Raw genomic sequence first — 25,786 nt, forward strand, 5'->3', positions numbered from 1 at the left:
CCTCTCATAAATAAATATATCTTAAAAAAAAGAAATTATGAAGCAATATTACCAATTTAAATTTACCAATATTACAATACTGGTAAAGGCAAAATCAATGCTATGACCATGGGACTCTGAGATGAAGTAGAGGACAAGATCTGATACAAGGTTTTGTCTACATGGGTACAGAAAACTCTAAGAATTCTGATAGGAATAGTGTTAGAGAATGACAATGAACCTTGTGCTAAAAATCCTTAGGGAACATGGGAGATTTTTCTTTAGGGATTTGTAGGTATTCTGGTAGCAGTTTTTTGCCCCCCTCCCCCTTTTAAAGTAGGTTGTAGCATTAGAATTGGGAGTGGTAGTGAAGTGCAAGGAAGCAATAGAATTGGGAGTGGTAGTGAAGTGCAAGGCCCACCAACAGGCCCCACAGAAATGTAGAAGAGAAATCAGCCACCTTTTAAGAGGACTTAAGAGGAAGCAGTGCTCTCAGAAGAAATGTTCAGAAAACTGAGGACGTAGAGATTTTTCTGGTGCCTGACCATGAATTTCATGAGGCCCAGAGGAAGGGTCAGGGAGGGGTAGTGAGATAAGGGAAAGAACATTGCTCTTGAGGATGGAGAATCCAGATGGTAAGAAATGCTTTGGTAACAATGGCTTTTTGAGTTATGTCACAAGGAGGATAAAGATATGATAAAATTAGCTCTTACAGTGATTTTTCTGCTCAGAAACTGACAATGCTTTTATCATGTAAACCAGGACAACTTTGGGAGTGGGGAGAAGAATTTCAAAGAGTTAAAATTAGTTTTTAAAATTATTTATTGATTGGCAAATTATGTTGTTTTGGTCTTAGATCTATAACTTTTTTTTTTTTTTTTTTAAGATTTTATTTATCTATTCAGAGAGAGGCAGAAACACCGGCAGAGGGAGAAGCAGTCTCCACGCTGGGAACCCGATGCGGGACTCCATCCCGGGTCTCCAGGATCACACCCTGGGCTGAAGGTGGCGCCAAACCGCTGAGCCACCCAGGCTGCCCAGATCTATAACATTTCTATTAAAAAATTGTTTCAAAACATTTTTTTGTAAGAACATTTATGACTTTAAAACATTAAAAAAATTTTTACGTTGATTTTCTAAACATTAAACATAATCTATTTACATAAGTAGAATATTCTTGATACATATTCATGTACTTTTTTTTTTTTTAAGATTTTATTTATCTATTCATGAGAGACGGATAGAGAGAGGCAGACACACAGGCAGAGGGAGGAGCAAGCTCCCCATAGGGAACCCAACGCAGGGACGGATCCCAGGACCCCAGGATCACACCCTGGCCTGGAGGCAGGCACTCAACCGCTAAGCCACCCAGGAGTCCCATATTCATGTACTTTAATCAGTTTTTTAGCCTATCTGAAACATGGTGTTGTTGATATTTTTCTGAAAAATATATTTTTAAATACAATCTTCTTTTTATTTTTTTTATAAAATTGGCTGCAGGGCAGCCCAGGTGGCTCAGTGGTTTAGCACCGCCTTCAGCTAAGGGTGTGATCCTGGGGACCCGGGATCAAGTCCACGTCAGGTTCTCTGCATGGAGCCTGCTGCTCCCTCTGCCTGTGTCTGTGCCCCTCTCTCTGTGTCTCTGATGAATAAATAAATAAGATCTTTAATAAAATGAAATAAAATAATAAAATAAAATAAAATAAAATAAAATAAAATAAAATCGGCTGTAGTCTACCTAAGAGTTACATTTATGGTAAGACCTTGAAGTGAGACCTTCTGTTAATTCTATTTTTCTTTTTATTTTTTAAATTTTAATTTAATTTAATTTTTGAATTTTATTTTTAAATCATAATATTTTTCAATAAGAAAATACTCTTTAGGGGATCCCTGGGTGGCTCAGCGGTTTAGTGCCTGCCTTTGGCCCAGGGCATGATCCTGGAGCCCCGGGATCAAGTCCCACATCAGGCTCCCTGCATGGAGCCTGCTTCTCCCTCTGCCTGTATTTCTGCCCCGCCCCCATCTCTCATGAATAAATAAATAAAATCTTAAAGAAAAAGAAAATACTCTTTAGGTTCTCACATACCCAGTAAGCACATTCTACTAAATGGAAGAGTCTCAGTTTTTAAAAATTTATTTTGAATGGGTAGATCCTTCACCTTCAGTACTTTTATAGATTGTCTTTTTGCCTGCATTCAGACTATACTTTTTCAATAGTAAGCTCGTCAGTATTTTTTAATTTTTAATTTATTTTATTTTTTTTTTAGTTCTTTAACATAAGACAAAAGTTCATCAAGTAAATTGTGGTTTCTTTGAATGTTTTAAAAAATTTTAAGCCTACCCCAATTTCATTTTATTCTGGCACAGAACATAAATTTATACAGTTAAGGAATTCCGGGATGCCTGGGTGGCTCAGTGGTTGAGCATCTGCCTTTGACTCAAGGTGTGATCCTGGGTCCGGGGATTGAGTCCCACATGGAGCTCCCTGTGAGGAGCCTGCTTCTTCCTCTGCCTGTGTCTGCTCTCTCTCTGTGTCTCTCATGAATAAATAAATAAAATATTTTAAAATAATAAATAAATAAATAAATAAATAAATAAATAAATAAATAAGGAATTCAGAAGATTCTTCTTACGGGTCAGGTTGTTCCAGGGTACAATTAGAAAATTTCAAAATTACGTCATTTACTCTTTCAGCTTTTAACATACAATTTGATCAATTCTTATTTGCTTTTTAGGGATATATTTTAGTATCTTTCTGCATAAGCTTTGTTTTCATTAACTGCATTTTACTAAAAGCTTCAAAGGCTTAAGTTGAATGCCTAAATTAAAGATTGTTAACTGATATTGAGCAAGGGTGCAACTAAAACGTAGGGAACTTGTTTCCAGTAATAACACTGTTGTTGTAGGACACCTAGGTGTCCTATAAAGTCATTCTTCAAAGGCTCAAGTACTTAAAAAATCTTATTGATAGGCAGACGAGAAAGCATCTCATGAAATGCTGAAGTATTTTTGTGTATTTAACATCAATTTGTTATAAAAGTTTTGTTGTCATCCTGAGTATAAATAAAATTATCTCAAACTTTGACAACTATGGCTTCCATTTTGTTTGGTTCATTATCATAGTGCATTTGGTTATGAATTAAAGTCCCAATTCCAAGTACATTTGTGTTTCATAGATTTCTTATTTCAGTAAGCACATTGTTTTTACTACAATGCTGTGCTCAACTGAGTATTACTGTAAATATTAAGAATTTTGGGTCACCTGGGTGGCTCAGTGGTTGAGTATCTGCCTTTGCCTCAGGTCTTTTTTTTTTTTTTAATACTTTCTTTTTATTTATTTATATGATAGTCACACACAGAGAAGCAGAGACACAGGCAGAGGGAGAAGCAGGCTCCATGCACCGGGAGCCTGATGTGGGATTTGATCCCGGGTGTCCAGGATCGCGCCCTGGGCCAAAGACAGGCGCTAAACCGCGGCACCACCCAGGGATCCCTTTGCCTCAGGTCTTGATTCCAGATCCTGGGATCATGTCCCGCATCAGGCTCCCCAGAGGGAGCCTGCCTCTGCCTCTGCCTATGTCTCTGCCTCTTTCTTTCTCTCTCTCTCTCTCTCTCTCTCTCTCTCTCTGTCTCTCATGAATAAATAAAATCTTTTTAAAAAAAAATTAAGAATTTTATCTTTACCATTGAACTTTTCAAATGAAGTTAAGTAGAATTCCCAATAACGTTAGACATTTCAATCTCACAGTGAAAGCTTCTAAAAACTTTTCTTTGTTTCCATGAACTGAAGAGATTAAACCATTAATGGAAGTAATCTGACTGATTTTCTATTTAAACCCTCTGATGACATTGATGTAAAACTAGTATCATTTAACTGTTTGAAAAGTTATTTTACTAATGGAGACAACATATTAACAGCGATTACTTTATACCTTCCATTAAACAATTTAAAATGAAAACTGAACAAAATTAATTTAGAGCACTGTCATGTTTTAATGATGCACAGTTCAGTACAATAGCCACTAGCCACATGACTACTTCGATTTAAATTAATTAAAGTTAACTAAATTTAAAATTCAGTTCCTTAGTCACACTAGCTACATTTTATACCACATTTTAATTGCTCAGGAGCCTGACATAGACCATTTCTAGCTTCTCCAAAAGTTCTATTGAACAATATTGAATTATGAAAAGTCATGCTTGACAAAATGCAAAGTGCTTTCTGCAGCTGCCAAAGCTTGGTTTTCAGGGAGTCACAAGATAACTACTAACCTACAAAGTAGATGTTCAAGTTTCTTCAGGAATTTTGTGTCCTCTGACTTTCCTGTGGTTAGTGTTATTACTATAGCCCCCATGGTAAATATCAACTAACATTTTGTTCATGTTACATTTCCATTATCAACTTGTTGAGAAGCAGAAATTTAGTATTTAATTTTTTGTTAAACGTTTACTTGATAGGGATGCCTGGGTGGCTCAGTGGTTGAACATGCCTTCAGCACAGGGCATGACTCTGGAGTTTTGGGATTGAGTCCTGCATTGGATTTCCTTCAGGGAACCTGCTTCTCTCTCTGCCTGTGCCTCTGCCTCTCTCTTGTGTCTCATGAATAAATAAAATTTTAAAAACAAACCAACAAAAAACATGTACTTGATGTATTTTTCTTTAGTTGCTACAGAAAGGTGTTTTATAAAAGGCATAATCAATAATAAAATTAACATTCAGTTTTATTCCTACAGTAAATGAAAACACTGTCAGAAGAATGATCAGATTATTCTAAAAGCTCTTCAGAGGACTGCTTAATTATTCTTACATGTATTTCTCATTAATTCCATTATATTTCACAATAACTTTCCATTAGTACCACCAACTGACACCTGCAACTTTACATCTCCCTTGTGGGCTGGCTGGTTGCAGCAAATATTAGGGACAGTAATATGAAATACTTACTCCATCACTACTAAAGACTGAAAGACATCACTCTATAGGGCCTCTTGACTGACTTCGCTTTGGTTTTCATCCATCAACACCTGTTGTCTGTGAAAGGAGGTATTAGTTATGTTGCATCAAGAAAGGTTTGGGATGGTGATTGTCTTTCAGATTTACCTATGTTATAAAGTGAGAAATCTTTTTTTAAAAAAACTTTTTAAAAATTTATTTATTCATGAGAGACACAGCGAGAGGATGCATAAATCAGGTATGTCCTAGGCAAACAAATTAATGGTCCTCCTATTTATTTCTTAGAGAAGGGAGTCTAAGCTCCTTATTCTTGCATTGTTATTGTAAAAATAGGATGACCCCAATCTACATTTTCTTTCTCGACTTCGCGTACTGTTTACTTTAAGTGAACTCCCCCACATTTTACTAACTTCATATTTTGATTCATGTGGTTTCATCTGGAACTGTTGTTTTCACCAGTTTCAGCATCCAGTTTTACTTGCCCTGCTTGCCCTTTGACTTCCCACTATAGATACCACTTTCTTATGAATGCCTCAGATCTTCCAAGTGGGAATTAATCTTTTTCTTAAGAACCTCTGCAGTTCTTTATGTGGCTTCTCTTTGCCATTTGCCAAGTTATTTTTGTATTTTGTTTGCTTTTCTATGTCAGGACACATATAGTTAGGACACATACCAAGTGAATAAAATCAGCTGGAGGAAAAGAGATTTAAAACAAGATTTGAGAGATACAGTTAGCCATTTGAATAATTAGTTTTGGATAATTAAACTCTTGTATCCATCCACGTATTCATTCAGCAAACATTTATCAAGGCTTTTATATGTCAGAGATTGCTTTGTATTAGAGGCACAATGGTGTTCTGCTGTTAACAGAGATTACATACTTGTCTTTCCTACATTATTACAAATAAAGAATTTTTGTCAAGGAGGAATTGTAGGGATCATTATAAATTTACCTTTCATTTTATAGGATAGGAGATTAGCAGTCCTCAATGATCATTATTTAAGGTTTATATATGTAAAATGAGAAAACATTCACTAACACCTTGATTTTATTGAAAAAAAAAAGATAAAATAGTATTCCAAAAAAATTAATAGGCTTGAAACTGGGTGACTTTTTTCTTTTCTGAAACTTGGATGACTTTTTAATGACTGTGTTTCCTTCACAGTTATATTGTGACTTGTGGAAGTGATGGTGATGTGAGGATTTGGGAAGACTTGGATGATGATGATCCTAAGTCCATTAACGTTGGAGAAAAGGCATATTCGTGTACTTTGAAGGTATTAAAAACAATTACAGCAACTGATGAAAAATGCTACTGCTGTGTGATTTTTTTTTTATGCATGGGTGAAGAATATTTTTGTTGAAGTTTTGTAAACTTTTTTTTTAAAAATTTTTTTTTTTATTTATTTATGATAGTCACAGAGAGAGAGAGAGAGGCAGAGACACAGGCAGAGGGAGAAGCAGGCTCCATGCACCGGGAGCCCGACGTGGGATTCGATCCGGGGTCTCCAGAATCGCGCCCTGGGCCAAAGGCAGGTGCCAAACCGCTGCGCCACCCAGGGATCCCTTTGTTGAAGTTTTGAATGTAGATGTGCTTTTTGTTTATTTCTCTTATGAAATAATAATATTCAAATATGCGTAATAAAGCTGTAAATTGGGGGATCCCTGGGTGGTTCAGAGGTTTAGTGCCTGCCTTTGGCCCAGGGCGTGATCCTGGAGTCCCGGGATTGAGTCCCACTTCGGGCTCCCTGCATGGAACCTGCTTCTCCCTCTGCCTGTGTCTCTGCCTCTCTCTCTCTCTCTCTCTCTCTCTGTCTCTCATGAATAAATAAAATCTTTAAAAAAAAATAATACTGCCATAAATTACCTGAAATTTTTACAGAGGGAGAGAAAGAAACTCAAGATCACTCTCTTTCAGATAAATCTTAAAAAAAAGTCATATATAATGAAAAATATATTCCCAGAAGGAAAAATTATATGATCAATATACATTAGATACAAGGTAAAACTCACTAATAAACAAATATAAATTAAACAGCTGGATTTTTTTTTCTGTCAGATTGGTAAGGATGAAAAATGTTGCTAATTCTAGTGGTAGTGAGGGTTTGGAGAAGTATTTGTAAAGGAAAAACACTCTATTTTTTTCCTTTACTCTCATACTACTACCTTGCTCATAACACTTCTAACACCAGATATGTGGGTTTTTCCCCCCCATACCAAGCAATTCTCTGTAATACTGGCTTGAGTGTCCTACAGTTCAGTTCAATTCTGACACTAACAGGAGGGAACACAGACCATACAGGTTAGGGGCTCAGTCCCATAAGGCTGCCCCCCACTTTAAATATCAGTTTTAAGTCGTAGGTCCCCAGGTTACCTACAACATCTGTCCTACTTGGCTTCAAATCAGAGGTTCCCTTGACCCCCCTCTTTGGATTCAGTCTTTTGTTACAGCAGCTCACAGAATTCAGGGAAACACTCTCACCAATTCATTATATAGTGAAATATATAGATAAAGGATACAGGTGAACAGCCAGATGAAGAGATACACAGGATGAAGTATGGAAGGCACTTTTTTCCCCATGGAGTTTGGGTCTCCCACCCTCCTTTTACAAGGATGTGTTCACCAACCCGGAAGCTCCTTGAACCCCATACCATTAGGATGGAGGCTTCATTACATTGATATGATTGATTATTAACTCCATTTCTAGCCCTTCTTCCTTTCCCAGATGATGATGGAGTAAGGCTGAAAGTTCCAAGCTTCTAATCATGGTTTGATTTTTCTGATGACTAGCTCACATCCTGAAACTATCCAGGAGCCCACCAAGAATTGCCCTATTAAAACAAAAAACATTTCTGTCACCTAGGAAATTTGAATGGATTTAGGAGATTTGTGTCAGGAACTGGGGTCAAAGACCAAATATTAGAACAAAAGCTGTTTCTAATAGTCTTACTTAGGAAGTTACAAGGGTTTTAGGAAATCTGTGCCAGGAATGGGAAGCAGAGACCAATATATATTTTCTATTATTTTACATTATTGTAAACAGTTGCTGGAAGTGTAACTGGGGAGTTGTTTTTTGTTTTTTGTTTTTTTAGAGAGGGGAGGAGCAGAGTGAGAGGGAGAGAATCTTAAGCAGGCTCCATGTGGGACTCCCATCTCATGACCCAAGCTGAAATCAAGAATCAGACACTTAACCAACTGAGCCACCCAGGCACCCCTGGGGAGCTTTTTAAGAAGTAAGTTGAGGGGTCCCTGGGTGGCTCAGTTGTTGGGTAATTGACTCTTGATTTTGGCTCAAGTCGTGCTATCAGGGTTGTGGGATGGAGCCCCATGTCAGGTTCTGTGTTCAGCATGTGCTCCTCTTGTTCCTCTCCCTCTGCTTCTCACCCCCACTCTCCCTTTACTTGTACTCTCTCTCTCAAAAAAGAGTAAATTGATACTGTGTGTTAAACTTAGAATCTACCAGGTTCATTTCTGACTATTTACCCTGAGTAAATTCTAATAATTTGATACTTCATTGAAATGAGATTATCAAATAGCCATGTTAAGCTGAGAATTTTACAACAGATTTCATTTAAACATAATTGCTTATAAATATACTTTCTGTTCTTGGAGTCAGTGGTATATGGAAGTACGGTTAGATGTTTTGTTTGAGAACAAAGTAGAGAAAAATCACTCTCCAAAATAGTGAAAATGAGATGAATCAACTGGTAGTAATAGTTAACATTTGCGTGGTATTTTACATTGTCAAGGTCTTTTAACAAAGATATGGGCAAGTACTTGGAATTACCTCTGTTTTATTCTTGGGAAAGTCAAAGCTCTGAGGAAGGGCAAATGACACAGTTGGTAAGGAACACAGTGGCCTGGAGCTCAGGACAGCCTGTGCTGGGATCCATTCCTCTCAGTGCACCAGGGAGAAGAGTGATCTGACCAAATCCCTGATCCTTTGGGTGTTTTCTTTTTTTAATTTTCCTAATTGACAAGGACCGATAGTGATTTAGTTGGAAATTAACTTCAAAGTAAGTTCTTTATTCAGGTCTTCTGGGTAAGTACAGGTACATACTTTAATATTTTCACATGAATAGAGGACCAATTAATGTGTTATTAAAGAATTACCAAAATTCTTTACTAGATCTAAATGAAGATGCTTAGATTCTACTGGGAGATTTGTCTGCCAAGTAAAGTACAGTCAGGTTGCAAAATTCCTGTACATGCACACAATAGTTGGTGTTTCTCCTGTTTTGCCATAGAACATGTAGCATCATCAGTGTTGTCTTGGGTTGGCTATAGTTTTTCCTTGATTCTTGTTTTCACATTTAAATTATTGTTAGTTTAGCTTACATGATAGATTTAGTGTATTGTGAATTGTTTAATTGCCTACAGTAATTACAGTATAGGCATAAACAATTTTCCAGTAATTGAAGGTATATGTTATAGTTCAAATCTGAATCATCTATACTGTTACTTGAACTGATGTATACATCTTCCCAAATTTTTCTGTATAGTAGTAACATGTCACTGTATTACTAAGTTCTTTTTCCACTGGAGTGGGAACAGGTGCTGTAGGTAAGCAGGGAGGGTGTGTTATGTACAATATGACTGATACTGATTGCTATAGGATATTTATATATTCATTAACAAACTTGAGTAATTTGGTTTTTTGGCAGGTATCATTTAATCTGAATTAATAAATCGACCATATGATTTATCAAGGCGTGTATGGCACTGGTAGACTATGATTTAGTCTTTCAGGACTTAGTCCCTCCTAGAGAGGTAATAAAATTAAGGTTCTAGGATAGATACTTGACCTTTTATGATTCTTGGCCAAAATCTATGCAAAGCAATGGTATCTGCTGATCATTTTCAGATCCTAAAACTTTGTTTGTTTAGTGTTTTTATTTTATTATTTTTTAAAAAGATTCTCTGTATTTTTAATTCCAGTATAACATACAGTGTTACATTCATTTCAGGTGTACAATATAATAATTTGGCAGTTCTCCAGTGTTCATCATTAAAAGTGTACCCTTTTTGGGATCCTTCTGTTCTGCCATCTTCCTGTTTAGTGTTTTTAAAAAGAAGCCTTGGATTCTGCATTTAGATTTTACCTACTCCACAAGGCATCTAATGATTTTATTGTGGAAACACAGGGCTATACTATAGTGCAGCCCTGCCTTCTGATGTGCTGTTCCCTCACTGAGACTAGCTATGTTTTTTCTCTGAAAAGCTCTCTTGAGTCTCTTTGTGATACTTTGGGATGCATAAAAATACTACTTAAATAATTTTCTTGTCATAAGTAAATGAAAATCCAGAGTCTAAAAATTTGGCTGGTGAAGGCAGAATTCTATAAAGATAGTAAATAAATTTTTCTTGCTAATAGACACTTTAGGAAACTTGTACATTGAGTGGTGATTTTTCTTTTGACATTAACTACATTTGTAAGATTTTTTTGTTTTTTTAATAAGATTGTTAAGTGTGGAGAGACTCTCAATTGATTGGACTTTTTTTTTTTTTTTTTTTTTGGCCAATGTTTCTTTTAGCATGGGAAATTGGTCACTGCAGTATCTAATAATACTGTTCAAGTCCACACATTTCCTGAAGGAGTTCCAGATGGTATATTGACTCGCTTCACCACAAATGCAAACCATGTGGTCTTTAATGGGAATGGTGCAAAAATCGCTGCTGGATCTAGGTAAGGCCCTTTGATACCAGAAAATAAAGTAATATTAGAACAGAATGGCGTCATTCATCGGTTTCAGGGTAACATTTTCAAGACTGTTCCCTCCTCCCTTTTTTTGTTACTTACTTTTTTGTGGTGGAGGGGAGGGGCAGAGAAAGAAGGAGAGAGGAAACCTTCAGTAGGCTGCATGCCCAGTGCAGAGCCTGATGCAGGGCTCTATCTCATGATCCCAAGATCATGACCTAAACTGAAATTAAGAGTCAGATGCTTAACCAAATGAGCCACCCAGGTGCCCCACTTGGTTTTTATATTCAAGTCTTCAGTAAAGGCTTTTGAGGGCAACCTTGTGCTTTTTTGTGAATTGAGATCTATTGCTTTGCAGATAGCCTGTTCAGTAAATACTGGAAAGGATTAAAGAAATATGATAGTTTGATATGAAATTTAAAAAATCATTTTGGTTAGAACCTGGACTGTAACACCAGGATTTTTGGTGTTGCTCTTGATGCTTATTTGTCATAGGAGAAAAGGAAAGAAACTAGTGAATTGCTGTGGTGGAGTAAAAGGCATAGTACCTTATTGTTTTTTTAGGTTTATTTTAGAGAGTGTGCATGAGCAGGGGGAGAGGGAGAGAGAAAGAAAATCTTAAGCAGACTACCCGCTGAGCATGGAGCCCAATGCGGGACTCAATCCCATGATCTGAGCTGAAGTCAAGAGCTGGCTGCTTAACCAGCTGAGCCACCCAGACACCCCTGACATAATACCTTTAAAAGTGGTTGTCCTGTGTGTCTGGGTGGCTCAGTTGGTTAAGCATCTGCCTTTGGCTCAGGTTATGATCCCGACGTCTTGGGATTGGGCCCTGCATCAGGTTCCCTGCTCCGCAGAGAGCCTGCTTCTCCCTCTCCCTATGCTGCTCCCCCAGCTTGTGTTTTCTCATGCTTTCTCTATCAAATAAATAAGTAAAATCTTTAAAAAAAAAATAAAACATCTGACTTAAAAATGGTTGAGACATTAATTAATTAATAAATGATAGAAACTTAAGATATGAAGCCATCTTAGAAGTGTTTGTATTTTTTTTTAAGATTTTATTTATTTATTCATGAGAGACACAGAGAGAGAAAGAGAGGCAGAGACACAGGCAAAGGGAGAAGCAGGCTCCATGCAGGAAGCCCAACGTGGGTCTCAATCTCGGGACTCAGGGATCACGCCCTGAGCCAAAGGCAGACGCCCAAAAGGCAGACGCCCAACCGCTGAACCACCCAGGCATCCCGGAAGTTTTGTATTTTAATGGGAAACCCTGAGTTGTGTTTTTAGTATCTTTACAGAGCAAGATTAAAAGGTAGGTCCTTAAATTTGGATGCCAAATTTTACAAGTTGCTATAAAGAAATTATGAATTACTCTTGTGATTTTGAAATATTTGGGTCATAGATTTTAGGAGAGGCTTTTGTATGGGCATTTATTGTCTGTTATACATTACTCTTATTGTTCATAGCGATTTTCTGGTCAAAGTTGTGGATATGATGGATTACGGCCAACAGAAGACATTTCGAGGACATGATGCTCCTGTTTTAAGTCTTTCCTTTGATCCTAAGGACATCTTTCTGGTAAACCCCCCTTTTTTTTTTTTTAATATGTTTAAAATTATAAGAGAATTAGCAGAAAATTTCACACAGTTGATAAAAAGGCTATTTGGTATCTCTTGAGCCAGTTTCCACATAGTATGATTCTAACTGTAGAGAAATTTATTGTTTTATTCCTGCAGGCTTCAGCTAGCTGTGATGGATCTGTCAAAGTGTGGCAAATTTCAGATCAGGTAAACTTACCATTTTTAATTTAAAACTTTATGCTCGAGACTCCTGGGTGGCTCAGCGATTGAGTGCTTACCTTTGGCTCAGGGTGTGATTCCTGGATTCGGGGGTTTGAGTCCCACATTGGGCTCCTTGCATGGAGCCTGCTTCTCCCAATGCCTGTGTCTCTGCCTCTCAATGTATGTGTCTCTCATGAATAAATAAAATCTTTAAAAAAAATAAAAAAAAACTTGATCCTCATTTCTGTCATAATTGGGGTGTTCCATAGCATTGAGCCAAATTAATAATTCTTTTTCTTTATAGTTTGAGTAGCATTGAATACTGGTTTTGTGATCAAATCCCATAATAATCTAATGCAAAAATATGTTGAAGATTAATTGCATTTTACCCAGTCACAAGGGGAATAATGTATATTTCACTTTCAGGTTTTGTAAATCAGTAGAGAAAAATCAGTCAGTAGTATATATTTACTCTACCATGAACTACTATGTGTTGGGACCTCGATGTTAGGGATACAAAAATAAGACATTGGTCATACTTTATTTGGAGAGTCACATAAATGACTTATTCTAACCAACCTGATAAAAATTTTAAAGGAGGTATGAAGAACCTCCTTTAAGGGAGGTTGGCAGAGGGAACAATTAATTCTTCCTGAGGCATTCTAGAGATATATGACTGATGAGAAAAGTCCGCCCCACAGGTATGCCTCAATAGCTACAGTTTCTTCCCTTCATGTTTGAACTGTTTACAAGGGTTGACTTTGATACCTTAACATTTTTTTTTTAATTTTTTTTATTTATTTATGATAGTCACAGAGAGAGAGAGAGAGGCAGAGACACAGGCAGAGGGAGAAGCAGGCTCCATGCACCGGGAGCCCGATGTGGGATTCGATCCCAGGTCTCCAGGATCGCGCCCTGAGCCAAAGGCAGGCGCCAAACCGCTGCGCCACCCAGGGATCCCGATACCTTAACATTTTATAGAAGATCTCTTAACTTTATTTTTGTAGATGCTCTAAGATTTTAATGTATTGTTGTTTTTTAATGTGTGTGTATACGTTTATTCAGTGACTTTATTTGCTTATTCTACATAGGAAATACACTTATTTCTTTAAAATTTGTGCTTTTTATATCTGAATTATTTTTAAAAATTTAGATCAATCAGATACTGTAATTAGATGGAAATGAATTAAGTTGCTTTTTTTCTTAGCTATATATTGGTTTGAAGAAAACACCTATTAAATATATTCCATTCTGCATATCTCTTTGGGAGAAGTTTCATAAAGGGAAATAAACTTTCTTTTTTTTAAATATCAGACATGTGCTATTAGTTGGCCACTGCTACAAAAATGCAATGATGTGGTAAATGCAAAATCGATCTGCAGACTTGCTTGGCAGCCAAAAAGTGGGAAGGTAAGTGCTCTTGTTTTTCAAACTTTCAAATATCTCTTCTAATTCTTAGCAACTTTGAATGTGAGAGTAGTAGATTAGTTTTTTTAATTGCAACTGTTTCATTTAGGTTGTAAATTTTAGTGCCCTAAGCTAACTAATTAATATTGAAATGCTTTCAGAATCATTTTAACTTTGGGGGTGCCTGGGTGGATCAGTTGGTTAAAGTATCAGGCTCTTGGTCTGGGCTCAGGTCTTGATCTCTGGTGGTATGGGTTCAAGCCCTGTGTTGAGCTCCACACTAGGCTTAGAAAAGGAGGGATCCCTGGGTGGCGCAGCGGTTTGGCGCCTGCCTTTGGCCCAGGGCGCGATCCTGGAGACCCGGGATCGAATCCCACGTCGGGCTCCCGGTGCATGGAGCCTGCTTCTCCCTCTGCCTAGGTCTCTGCCTCTCTCTCTCTCTCACTCTCTCTCTCTCTCTCTGTGACTATCATAACTAAATTAAAAAAAAAATTTAAAAAAAAGGAAACAGGGATCCCTGGGTGGCGCAGCGGTTTGGCGCCTGCCTTTGGCCCAGGGCGCGATCCTGGAGACCCGGGATCGAATCCCACGTCGGGCTCCCGGTGTATGGAGCCTGCTTCTCCCTCTGCCTGTGTCTCTGCCTCTCTCTCTCTCACTGTGTGCCTATCATAAATAAATAAAACAAAACAAAAAAAAATAAAAAAAAGGAAACATTTTAACTTTGTAAAGGTTCTTTCTGAAGAGTACATTTTGAATGAGTTAATTTTATATTCTGCTTTACTTTTATATTTATGTATGTAAATATTTATTTTTATTTTATTTTATTTTATTTTTTATTTATGATAGAGAGAGAGAGAGAGAGAGAGAGAGGCAGAGACCTAGGCAGAGGGAGAAGCAGGCTCCATGCACCGGGAGCCCGACGTGGGATTTGATCCCGGGTCTCCAGGATCGCGCCCTGGGCCAAAGGCAGGCGCCAAACCGCTGCGCCACCCAGGGATCCCTACTTTTATATTTAATGAAACAACTCTGGAAACAGTCTTGTTATGTCTACTCTTACTAGTAGTTACTAGTAGCTTTTAACAAATTTGCAGGTAGTAGCTAATAGATAATAGAAAGATAGGAACAGCTTGAAAAGAGGAAGGAGATGCTCATTATTTATAAATGAAATGCTCGAATATAAGGAGATCATAAATCAATAAAGGGAAAAATATTAGTAAGAAAATTCAGTATTTGGAAAAAGACTAATATACAAAGCCAGTAACAATCCTATATATAGATAATAGTCATTTAGAAAATAAGGTGGGGGAAAAATGATGCATTTACTATGAAATCAAAAAAGATGATGTAACAACGGTAAATTTACCAAAAATGTGAAAGAGTTATATATAAAGAAAACTTTAACATACTATCAAGAAGAGTAAAAGAAGACTTAAATAGAAAAATATGTTCCAGGGGCACCTGGATGGCTCTATTTGGGTCATAATCCTGGGGTCTTGGGATCCAGCCCCATGTTGGTCTCTCTGCTCAGCAAGGAGTCAGCCTCTCCCACTTCTCTATGCCTCCTCCCTATTTGTTCTCTCTCTCGCTCTCTTCCCTCTCTCTCAAATAAAATCTTAAAAAACATGTATATAGTTCATTCTTTGTAAGGAAGTTTCAATATCCATTCTTTCCTAAATTAACCAATAGTTTTGAGAACATTCAAATGTAAAATGTCAGCTATTTGAAGGAAACCATGGAGTTGTTATAAAATCCATGTGGAAAACATATCTTGGAAAATAAAAGTGATGGAGTCTAACCTAGTCTGATATACAGATTATGATGCTATGAGAATTGAAGTGTGCTATTGACTCACAGATAGATAGCTATCTATTAAATAGAAATAGATTTAGTATATTAAGTATATTGAAAAAGTAGAGAAAAGAGGATTGAGTAATTATATTGGCAGAGAGCATGAATACCAGGAGCTAAGAATCTTTGAGAACCATCTTAAAGTCTTCCTACCACATGATGAATCTCTGTAGGTATTTGCTATATAATTCTTTCAACTCTTCTGTATATGTGAAATTTTTCAGAAGAGATTAATAAACTTGTCAGTATAAAAATTAAACATTTTTGTATGGCAGATATTTCAGAGTCAAAGAACAAATGACAAACTGGGAAAAAAATGTTTGAAACAATATGACAAAGCTGATTTTCTTAATATTCAGAAAGTTCTTATCACTCAGGGCAACTGCGTGACTCAGTTGGTTAAGTGCCTGACTTTGGCTCAGGTCATGATAATTGGGGTCCTGGGATCAATCCCTGCATTGGGCTCCCTGCTTAGTGGTGAATAGGTTTGTCACTCTGCTTTTCCCTCCACTAGTGCTCTTTCTCACATTCTTTCTCTCAAATAAATAAATAAATAGTCTTTTATAAAAATGTTCTTACAAGTCATTAAGATCATTAAGATCTATGCCTGGCTGCCTCATTTGGAGAAGTGTTGTGTGACTCTTGATCTTGGGGTCATGAGTTTGAACCCCACGTTGGTATAGAGATTACTGAAAAATAAAATCTTTCAAAAAAAACTTAAAACAAGTCAATAAGATCCTCATATAAAGATGGCCAAGGACATAAACAGAAAAGATAATACAAATGACTTTTATCATGAAAGTATATGCAGCCTTTCATACCAAAAGAAATACAAATAGAAACTATTGTGACAGCCTGTTTTTCATTTGTCCTATGGCCAAATATCAAGTTGTATATACTATGTGGAATAGGGTGTGGCAGTTTTTATCATAATGAACAGTACTAGTTCTAGGCATAAATCCTATAAGCATATTTGTACAAATGCACTATAGGGTATATATAAGGAAAATGTTGTATCACTGTTTATAGTAGTAAAAGAATAAGAACATCCTAAATGTTTATTAATAGAGAACTGGTTAAATAAATCCTGGTATTCCTGGAAGTAGGGTATTCTGCAACTGTTGAAATGAGGTAGATCTGTATGTCCTTATTGGGAATAGTTTTCTGATAATATTGTGGGGAAAAAAATCAAGCTATAGAGCAGTAGGCATGCTACTGCTTGAGATGCCTGGGTGGCTCAGCAGTTGAGCATCTGCCTTTGGCTCGGCGTGATCCCAGGTCCAGGATCAAGTCCCACATCAGGTTCCCTGTGAGGAACCTTCTTCTCTCTCTCCCTGTGTCTCTGCCACTCTCTCTCTGTCTCATGAATAAATAAATCTTAAAAAAAAAAAAAAGGAATGCTACTGCTTATTGTGTGTGTACTTGTATATATATATATATGTACCTATGCATTCTTGTGTAGTCTGCTTATGTGTACCTTTGGGAACTAGAAATAGGATTTTAAGGGATGAGAGGGAGACTTTCTTTCTTTTTATTTTTTTTTTGTACTTATACCATCTGTAGTTTATTTTATTTTTTCTATTTTAACATTGTTTTTATTATTATAAATTTATTTTTTATTGGTGTTCAATTTGCCAACATATAGATTAACACCCAGTTCTCATCCCATCAAGTGCCCACCTCCGTGCCCGTCACCCAGTCACCCCCACCCCCTGCCCACCTCCCCTTCCACCACCCCTTCCACCACCCCTAGTTCGTTTCCCAGAGTTGGGAGTCTTTCATGTTCTGTCTCCCTTTCTGATATTTCCCACTCATTTTTTTCTCCTTTCCCCTTTATTCCCTTTCATTATTTTTTATATTCCCCAAATGAATGAGACCATATAATGTTTGTCCTTCTCCGATTGACTTATTTCACTCAGCATAATACCCTCCACTTCCATCCATGTCGAAACAACTGGTGGGTATTTGTCATTTCTAATGGCTGAGTAATGAGTAATATTCCATTGTATACATGTACCACATCTTCTTTATCCATTCATCTTTCGATGGACACCGAGGCTGGAGGGAGACTTTCTTTTAATATATGCCCTTTGTATCATGTGAACTCTTACATTTACATTCTGCATTAAAGTGAAAGTTGGGGAATTTAGTATGCATTTTTTCTTTACTCGTGAAATATTAAATCTAATTTTTAAAATCAATATAATTAAAGTTTTCCTGTTCATAAATAATACAATTCTTTTTTGGATAAACGTGGAAAGAATATACTGTTTATCTTTTCTATTAATCTATTTCTTTGGAAGAATGTGTAAGAAGATAAGTTTCTGTTTCTTAAGGTATTTACAGCATTCTGGATCTATTTCTTTTCTTTTGGCAAATGAGATGAATGTTTAGATCCAAAGGGCTTAAATACCTGAGAAGTAGTATCAAAAATATGTAACAAGTGCTCTGGTTTTTGGTGCAAGCAATAGAGTGATCACTCATTCTTTGCTCATCAAAATTTTAAGTAATTTCTTAGTTTTGTTAGTTACCAATTAATTTTGCTTTTATGTTTCATAGTCTTATTTGGATGAAATTTTTTGCTTTTTTTCCTCTCTAATGTAAACTTATGTTTAAATCATTCATCTTTCCTAATAGTTACTGGCAGTTCCTGTGGAAAAATCTGTTAAGCTATATAGAAGAGAAACTTGGAATAATCAGTATGATCTTTCAGATAATTTCATCTCTCAGGTAGGTTTTGTAAATGAAACTTTAATTAGCCCACAGGAATATTTCATAGTACATTGTCTAAATACAGTTGTAGTTAAGTGTTGGAAATGGAGAACAATTCCAGATTGTTGTGCATGTGTTCATCTTTTGCTGCTCAGCCTTTCTTTATCCAGTAACTGTACAGTAGATAGGTCTTTGCTGGGTCCTATTTGAATTCTCTCCTTGTGAAATTTCATAAGGAAATCTGTTAATTTATAAGAAGTCAAATTTAACCCTAACATAGTATTGGAGCGTGTTATTTTCACATTATCAGTAAATAGCCTATATAGTTAAGTGAGTTTCATTGATACTTGTGATCATAGACTCTGGAATTTTAGAGCAGGAGAGGTTGTTGCTCTATATTAAATACTCTCTCTCTCTTCTCTTCTGCATTCCCATTTGGCCCTTATGGAGACAAGAGGCCCAGTAGGTCAGCAATGGCTTAATATGGTTCACTTCACTTACTGTGGTTTTCTTCATCTTGATAGTGACAGCTGAGAGGGTACCTTGTATGATCTCTCTTTCAGGATAACAGTTTTTAGATTTTGCTTTTAAAATTGTGCCAGTATAATTTTCTCATGGTAAACAAAGTAATAGCTCCTGCTGACAGTTGAATATTATTGAAAAAGAAAGTTAAAAAATAAGCAAACTATCTTGCCATTTATGAATCGATTTAATCAGAAGTTACACAGAATATGAATTTGATAATAAAATAAGTGTTTAGTTTCAAATTGTGCAGATTGTTATTAATTGTTTTTCCTTATAGGCTCTGAATATAGTAACCTGGTCTCCCTGTGGGCAATATTTAGCTGCAGGGAGTATTAATGGTTTAATTATAGTTTGGAATGTGGAAACCAAAGATTGCATGGAAAGGTATGATTCAACTTATCTTTTTTTTTTTTTTCCCCAAGTAATCTCTATACCCAGTGTGGGGCTCAAACTCAACAATGACCCTGAGATCAAGAGTTGGGTGTTCTGACTGAGCCAGCCAGGCACCCCTCTTTTGTCTTTTTTTGCTTATTTCTGTTAGATTTTTGTTTTATTATGGAACATTTCAAAGTTTTGCAGTTATTAGATTGTCAGAATACAAACATAGTTATTAGTTTGTCAGAAGTCATTTAACTTTTTCTAACTAAAATTTGCCTAAAGAAATGTATAGTTTGTATTGGTAGTGTTTTAAGAACTCACTTTTTAATTTTTAGGGTGAAACATGAGAAAGGTTATGCAATTTGTGGCCTGGCATGGCATCCTACTTGCAGTCGAATAGCTTATACTGATGCAGAAGGAAATCTAGGGCTCCTGGAGAATGTTTGTGAACCCAGTGGAAAGACATCAAGCAGTAAGGTAATAAGTAATAGATGATAGAATAGTTTCTTCAGAGTCTTGTGGGCATATGGATTTGGAAGATATCACAAAATACATTACTTTCTTGGAAAATTCTAATTCATATTAGGTGCTCAGTAATGATCTATCATAAAGAAAACTGTTTAAACTTGTTTAATGTTTCCCAAATATCTTTTACTGAGAAACTTTTCCCCTCCATATAATACCTATTAATATTCCTTAGTTTTATAAAGAATACCATACTATTTTAGTGTCCTGGCATTCTAGAGATTTAAATTTAAATAAATATAAATAAAAATTAGAGTTAATAACTATAACTTAGTTTAGCATATACACCTTTCTGCTATGAATTAGCTTTAACTCTGAGAGCTACCTTTATATCTTTTTTTTTAAGATTTATTTCTTTATTCACGGGAGACACACAACAGAGAGAGAGGCAGAGACATAGGCAGAGGGAGAAGCAGGCTCCACGCAGGGAGCCCGATGTGGGACTTGATCCTGGATCCTGGGATCATGCCCTGAGCCAAAGCCAGACACCCAACCACTGAGCCATCCAGGCATCCCTACCTTTATATCTCTTAATGGTTAGCTATCTGGCCTTACTGAACTGCTTTAAACAGGCCACTTTGTTTTATACAACTCCTTGGTTTTGTTCATTATTATTCTTGCCTGGCAAATACACCTATACATATTTTAAATCTTGGTTTAGAGTTCCAGTTAAAGATCACACACTTCACATACTCATTTATGTCTATTCAGGTGCTGATACCTGGAAACCCTGGAAAATAGAAGCATGATTGGAAACTAAGTCTAGCTTCTCAAAAAGTCGAAAAATTGAGTCCTAAGATTGCAGTTGGGGGAGAGCGGAGATGCAGTTCAGCTTGCCTGACCGAATCCCCCAATGATTCAGAATTTGGTAGTACTAGGTACCTCCAAGGAGGTACTTTTCACCCTTCTGTTTTTAGCCCCTTGGTTTAATACACAAATAGACATCTCCAGGCTCAAAATCAGTGTGCCCAGCGAGGTAACTGCCTTCCCTAATGGCCATGTGTATTTTGGCAGAATGCTGGAGATTTGTCCTCTAGAAAAGGTAAATCAAAGAAAGTATTTGGTTGGTACATGAGGTACAGTTGAGCAGCATTGGGTGGAAGAGAAATACTTTACTGAAAAGGATTAAATGGAAGTATGTATACTTGGATGTTAAAATTCCCAGCTTATTTTTCATACTTGGCTCCTAGAGCATTGTCAGCCAGTGCTTACTTAAGCTTCTTAGGCAAGAGACTAGAAGAATCATCTTTGAGGAATCTGTCCAAGAAAAAAGACTTAATTAGAGAGAAGATTCTTATCTCTAGGAAAAAGAGTTATAAAAGGAAGGAAAAGTGATCATAATATACCACATTTATAAAACAATAATAGGAACAATGTCTACCACCTAGGGTTTTATTGTGAGGATTAAATGAATCACGTATAGAATCAGAATGGTCTCTAGAATTAGAATGGTCGCTTTATAAGTGGTAATAATAAACTGTTATTATTTTTATTCAAACATGAATAGCATTTATATGATTATAATAATCTAAATCCTGTATTTTGATCCAACCAAAATGAGAAAATATCTATATTGGGAGGATTGAGGTAGGAGAGTAGTGTACATACATACAGGAGAGTAGAGGTGGTTGAAAATTGCACCAAATCCTCATCTTTTTTTTTTTTTTTTAAGATTTTATTTACTTATTCATGAGAGACACAGGCAGAGGGAGAAGCAGGCTCCACGCAGGGAGCCCGATGTGGGACTCGATCCCCGGTCTCCAGGATCATGCCTTGGGCTGAAAGCGGTGCTAAACCGCTGAGCCACCTGGGCTGCCCAGTCCTCATCTTAATATAGGGAAGTTAATATCTATTTAATAGATAATGATTAAAACTGAAAAATAAAAAACAAAGCACTAGGATATTTTTTAATCTCGAGGGGGAAGATTTTAAAAGATAACGAGATATGGAGGAAGATCTCAAAAGTAACATCTAAAAGAGCAGAAAAGTTAGTTGGAGGCTGTGCAGAGGACTGTTTCTTATAATAACTTGTAACTGACCAATTTATATGTATGTATAACATTGATAAAAACAGCAAATTATGAAAGTTTTAGTTCAAAGGTTACCTCTTCTAAAACCTTAAGCCTTATATCCAAAATTGCCCACTCTTTTCTTTTTGCTTTTATTCTTCACAGTACGTATTTCTGTCACAATACCTCTAACACTTTATAGCCCTCATTAGTATAAGGCAAAAATCCTCATTTTTTAATAAGAATATCCCCCCAAATTTTGTTTTTTTGTTTTTTTTTTTTTTTAAAGATTTTTATTTATTTATTTATTTATTCATGAGAGACACAGAGAGAGAAGCAGAGACACAGGCAGAGGGAGAAGCAGGCTCCATGCAGGGAACCTGATGTGGGACTTGATCCCAGAGCTCTGGAATCATGCCCTGGACTGAAGGCGGCACTAAACTGCTGACACGGGCTACCCTCAATCTCATTTTATTAAACATTACTTTTCTAGAACATAATTTTGTGTACTTCCATCTAAAAGATTTGTGATAAAGTCCCTTTTGAATCTGTTTAATGGTGCTCTCATTAGAATTTTATACCAAACTGTAAGTTTCCATTGGCTTAACATTTATGCAGTTTTTATTTATCCTGTAGGAGTTACTTATGAACTCTACAATGTATCTGCTTACTATTCACTTTTTAAAGTGATCTCACTGGCTGGCTGAGTCAGTAGAGCATGCAACTCTTGACCTCAGGATTGTGAGTTTGAGTCCCATGTTGAGTGTGGAGATTACCCAACAAATAAATAAAGTGTCTCAGAAACTGTTTATAGTCATATCTGGGATCTACAATGGTATGTTCATATTCCTAGGAATCAAGGATTAATTTTGAATTTCCTTGCTTGCTTTGTCTATTGGTTCTGTCCATTTACTTTTATAAGCATAAAAATAACCTCCACAAAAACTAACTTTGATTGAGATCACTGAAAGCAAACATATCCTATCGAAGCAAAATAAAATTTAAAAATAAATGAGAGAATATCTTATAATATATTTTATAGGGACTTTAGGTGACTTCTCTGGTGAATGACTTGAGGAGTAAAATCTTGCCTTGTATTTGGATATATACAGTTATTTCTATACACATCTGTCTTATACTCCTATCCTATCCATAGACTATAAATACATAGGGACATTTAAAGTAAGGAGTAGGTCTCACATAAATATAAATACAATCCTCGTAAGTATATTTATTAATTATTCTAATCAGCATTTGCTTACTTGTTAGAATGTACAGATACATATTATAGAATGGCCTTTTAAGTAATTGAGTTTATCTAAATAGATCACTAATACTTTGTAATCTGTGTTACTTTGTTCAAGGTATCTAACAGAGTGGAAAAGGATTACAATGATCTTTTCGATGGAGATGATACAAGTAATGCTGGTGATTTTCTAAATGACAATGCAGTTGAGACCCCCTCTTTTTCAAAAAGGATTTTAAATGATGAGGATGATGACTTCATGCTGGCCTCAGGTCGTCCTAGACAGCGAAGTCACATCATAGAAGATGATGAAAACTCAGTTGGTATGTATTGACTTTGTGGATGTGATGATCCATCCTGTTAATCTTTTCAATTTTTAATAAAAACTATTATTTGAAGTCATTATTAAATTTGTAGAATGTGGCTGACACAGTATGCATAGAGGGAAATGTATGGTATTAAATACTTAAGGTAAAAAAGGTTTTGAATCAATGATCTAAGCTTCTGCTTTAGCAAATTACAAAAAGAGGAAATTAAACTTCAAACTAGCAGAAGGAAGGAAATAACAGAATTCAATGATATTGACAACCAAAATACTGTAAAGAAAGTCAATAAAACCAAAAGCTAGTTCTTTGAAAAGATCAGTAAAATTGTTAAATCTCTATCCTGAGTGATCAGAAAGAAAGAGAAGGCATGAATGACTAGTATAAGTAATGAAAGTGGTGTCATCACCATGGATCCTATAGGCCTATACTATCCAATGTTAGCCACTAACCACCTATTGCTAGTAAGCTCCTGAAATGTGGCTAGTTCAAAATGAGATGTGGTGTAAGTGTAAAATGCAACCAGATTTTAAAGGCAGTATGAAAAGAATGTAAAATATTTTAGTCCTTTTTTTACCTTGAATACATGTTGAAATTACACTATTTTAATATAGAATAATATTGAAAATAATTAGGTGTGGGGTTTTATGTTTTTTTTTTTTACTATTCAAAATATGCTACTAGAAAATTTAAAATTCTATATGCAACTTATAGTTCTGTAAGATAGAATTGCTATTAATAACAAAAGAATAAAAGAGAATGTTAGGAATAGCTTTGTACCCATAAATATAACAACTTCGATAAAATTGATAAATTCTTTGAAAGATACAAGCTACCAAGCTAACTCAAGAAGAAGTAAGTAACCTGAATAGTATAGTATCTGTTAAAGAAATAGAGATTACCAGACACCTGGGTGGGCTCAATGGTTGAGCAGCTGCCTTCGGCTCAGGGCGTGGTCCCAAAGTTCCCAGTTCGAGTCCCACATTGGGTTCTCCTTGAGGAGCCTGCTTCTCCCTCTGCCTGTGTCTCTGACTCTCTCATGAATAAATAAATAAAGAATCTTAAAAAAAATATATTACAATAAAAAAAACCCTTTAAATAAAGTGTCTATTTGTAACAAGTTGTATGTTAAAATAGCACATTTGAACATTATCAAGTAAAATGCCAAATATCATTTTATGGTGGTTAAATTGTGGTGTATTTAAACCATATAGGGTTTTATAGGACAGAAGTCCTCAAATGTTTTATCTCAGGAGCTCATTATATTCTTAAAAACTTTTGAGGAGGGGATCCCTGGGTGGCTTAGTGGTTTGGCGCCTGGAGACTCAGGTTTGAGTCCCACATCGGGCTCCCTGCGTGGAGCCTGCTTCTCCCTCTGCCCAGGCATTCATTATTCATGAATAAATAAATAAAATCTTAAAAAAAAAAAAAAACTTTTGAGGACCCCAAAGGAAATTATGGAGTTATATCTTCTGTTATTTAAAATGTAAGAAATTAAAAACTGAGAAATTTTAAAAATAATTACTTTAAAATAACATTAATAAACTCATTTGTGTAAACATAACATTTCTTTTTTTTTTTAAATATTTTTATTTATTTATGATAGTCACAGAGAGAGAGAGAGAGAGAGAGAGAGAGAGGCAGAGACACAGGCAGAGGGAGAAGCAGGCTCCATGCACCGGGAGCCTGACGTGGGATTCGATCCCGGGTCTCCAGGATCGCACCCTGGGCCAAAGGCAGGCGCCAAACCGCTGCACCACCCAGGGATCCCTAAACATAACATTTCAAATGAAAAATTTCGTAAGAAATGTGACAGTATTTTACCCTTTGAAAATTTCTTTAATGTCTGACATAGAAAATAACTTGGATTCTCTCATACCTCAGAATTCAGTCTACTACCATATGTTGTTTTTACCTGATGTATGTGTAGAATATTCAGATTCACACAAACATGTAGTTTGAAAAGGCAGAATATTGTGGATATTCTTTGCTACTGTAACAAAAACTCAACTTATTTGCAGTGTAGAATCCAGAAACTCCAGTGAACATTCCAGCTGTGTTATATTAAAATCTATTGGTCTGACTTGAATGGATCTTTTAATTTACCATGTTTGATTTTGAAATATATACATTGGTAACTTGGAAAATACTGCTTCACTACAGGTCCACAGGTCTTTTAACATTGACACGTTATCCAGGATTATATTTGTTAGTATTATTGCTAATCTCAGCAGAAGTTTTTAAATATTGGGAAGTAGTAAAGCTCGTGGTGGCAGATACAAGCTTTCTAATATTCTGCTTTTTGCTTGAAAACTCAAATTTTATCATTGACAACAGAATCTGTCAGTTATTTTTCTTAAATGATCAGCTTACTTCATTTAGCTAAAAAAATGTTTACC

The 25,786-nt window shown here is 36.1% G+C and overlaps 1 protein-coding gene across 2 annotated transcripts in view; it reads left to right on the top strand.

Moving 5' to 3' along the window:
* Positions 1-25,786, top strand: part of WDHD1 (WD repeat and HMG-box DNA binding protein 1) — a 60,113-nt gene that overhangs the window by 3,953 nt on the left and 30,374 nt on the right. For both annotated transcript variants that reach the window (XM_055303694.1, XM_055303693.1), the window contains exons 3-11: positions 6,100-6,211; positions 10,470-10,621; positions 12,100-12,211; positions 12,370-12,420; positions 13,729-13,824; positions 18,307-18,399; positions 19,184-19,290; positions 19,620-19,761; positions 23,183-23,387. In XM_055303694.1, the coding sequence (XP_055159669.1) occupies positions 6,100-6,211; positions 10,470-10,621; positions 12,100-12,211; positions 12,370-12,420; positions 13,729-13,824; positions 18,307-18,399; positions 19,184-19,290; positions 19,620-19,761; positions 23,183-23,387 (1,070 nt within the window). The remainder of the gene's footprint in view (positions 1-6,099; positions 6,212-10,469; positions 10,622-12,099; positions 12,212-12,369; positions 12,421-13,728; positions 13,825-18,306; positions 18,400-19,183; positions 19,291-19,619; positions 19,762-23,182; positions 23,388-25,786) is intronic.

Source organism: Nyctereutes procyonoides, unplaced genomic scaffold, assembly GCF_905146905.1.
Source record: "Nyctereutes procyonoides isolate TBG_1078 unplaced genomic scaffold, NYPRO_anot_genome, whole genome shotgun sequence".
Lineage (NCBI taxonomy): Eukaryota > Metazoa > Chordata > Mammalia > Carnivora > Canidae > Nyctereutes > Nyctereutes procyonoides.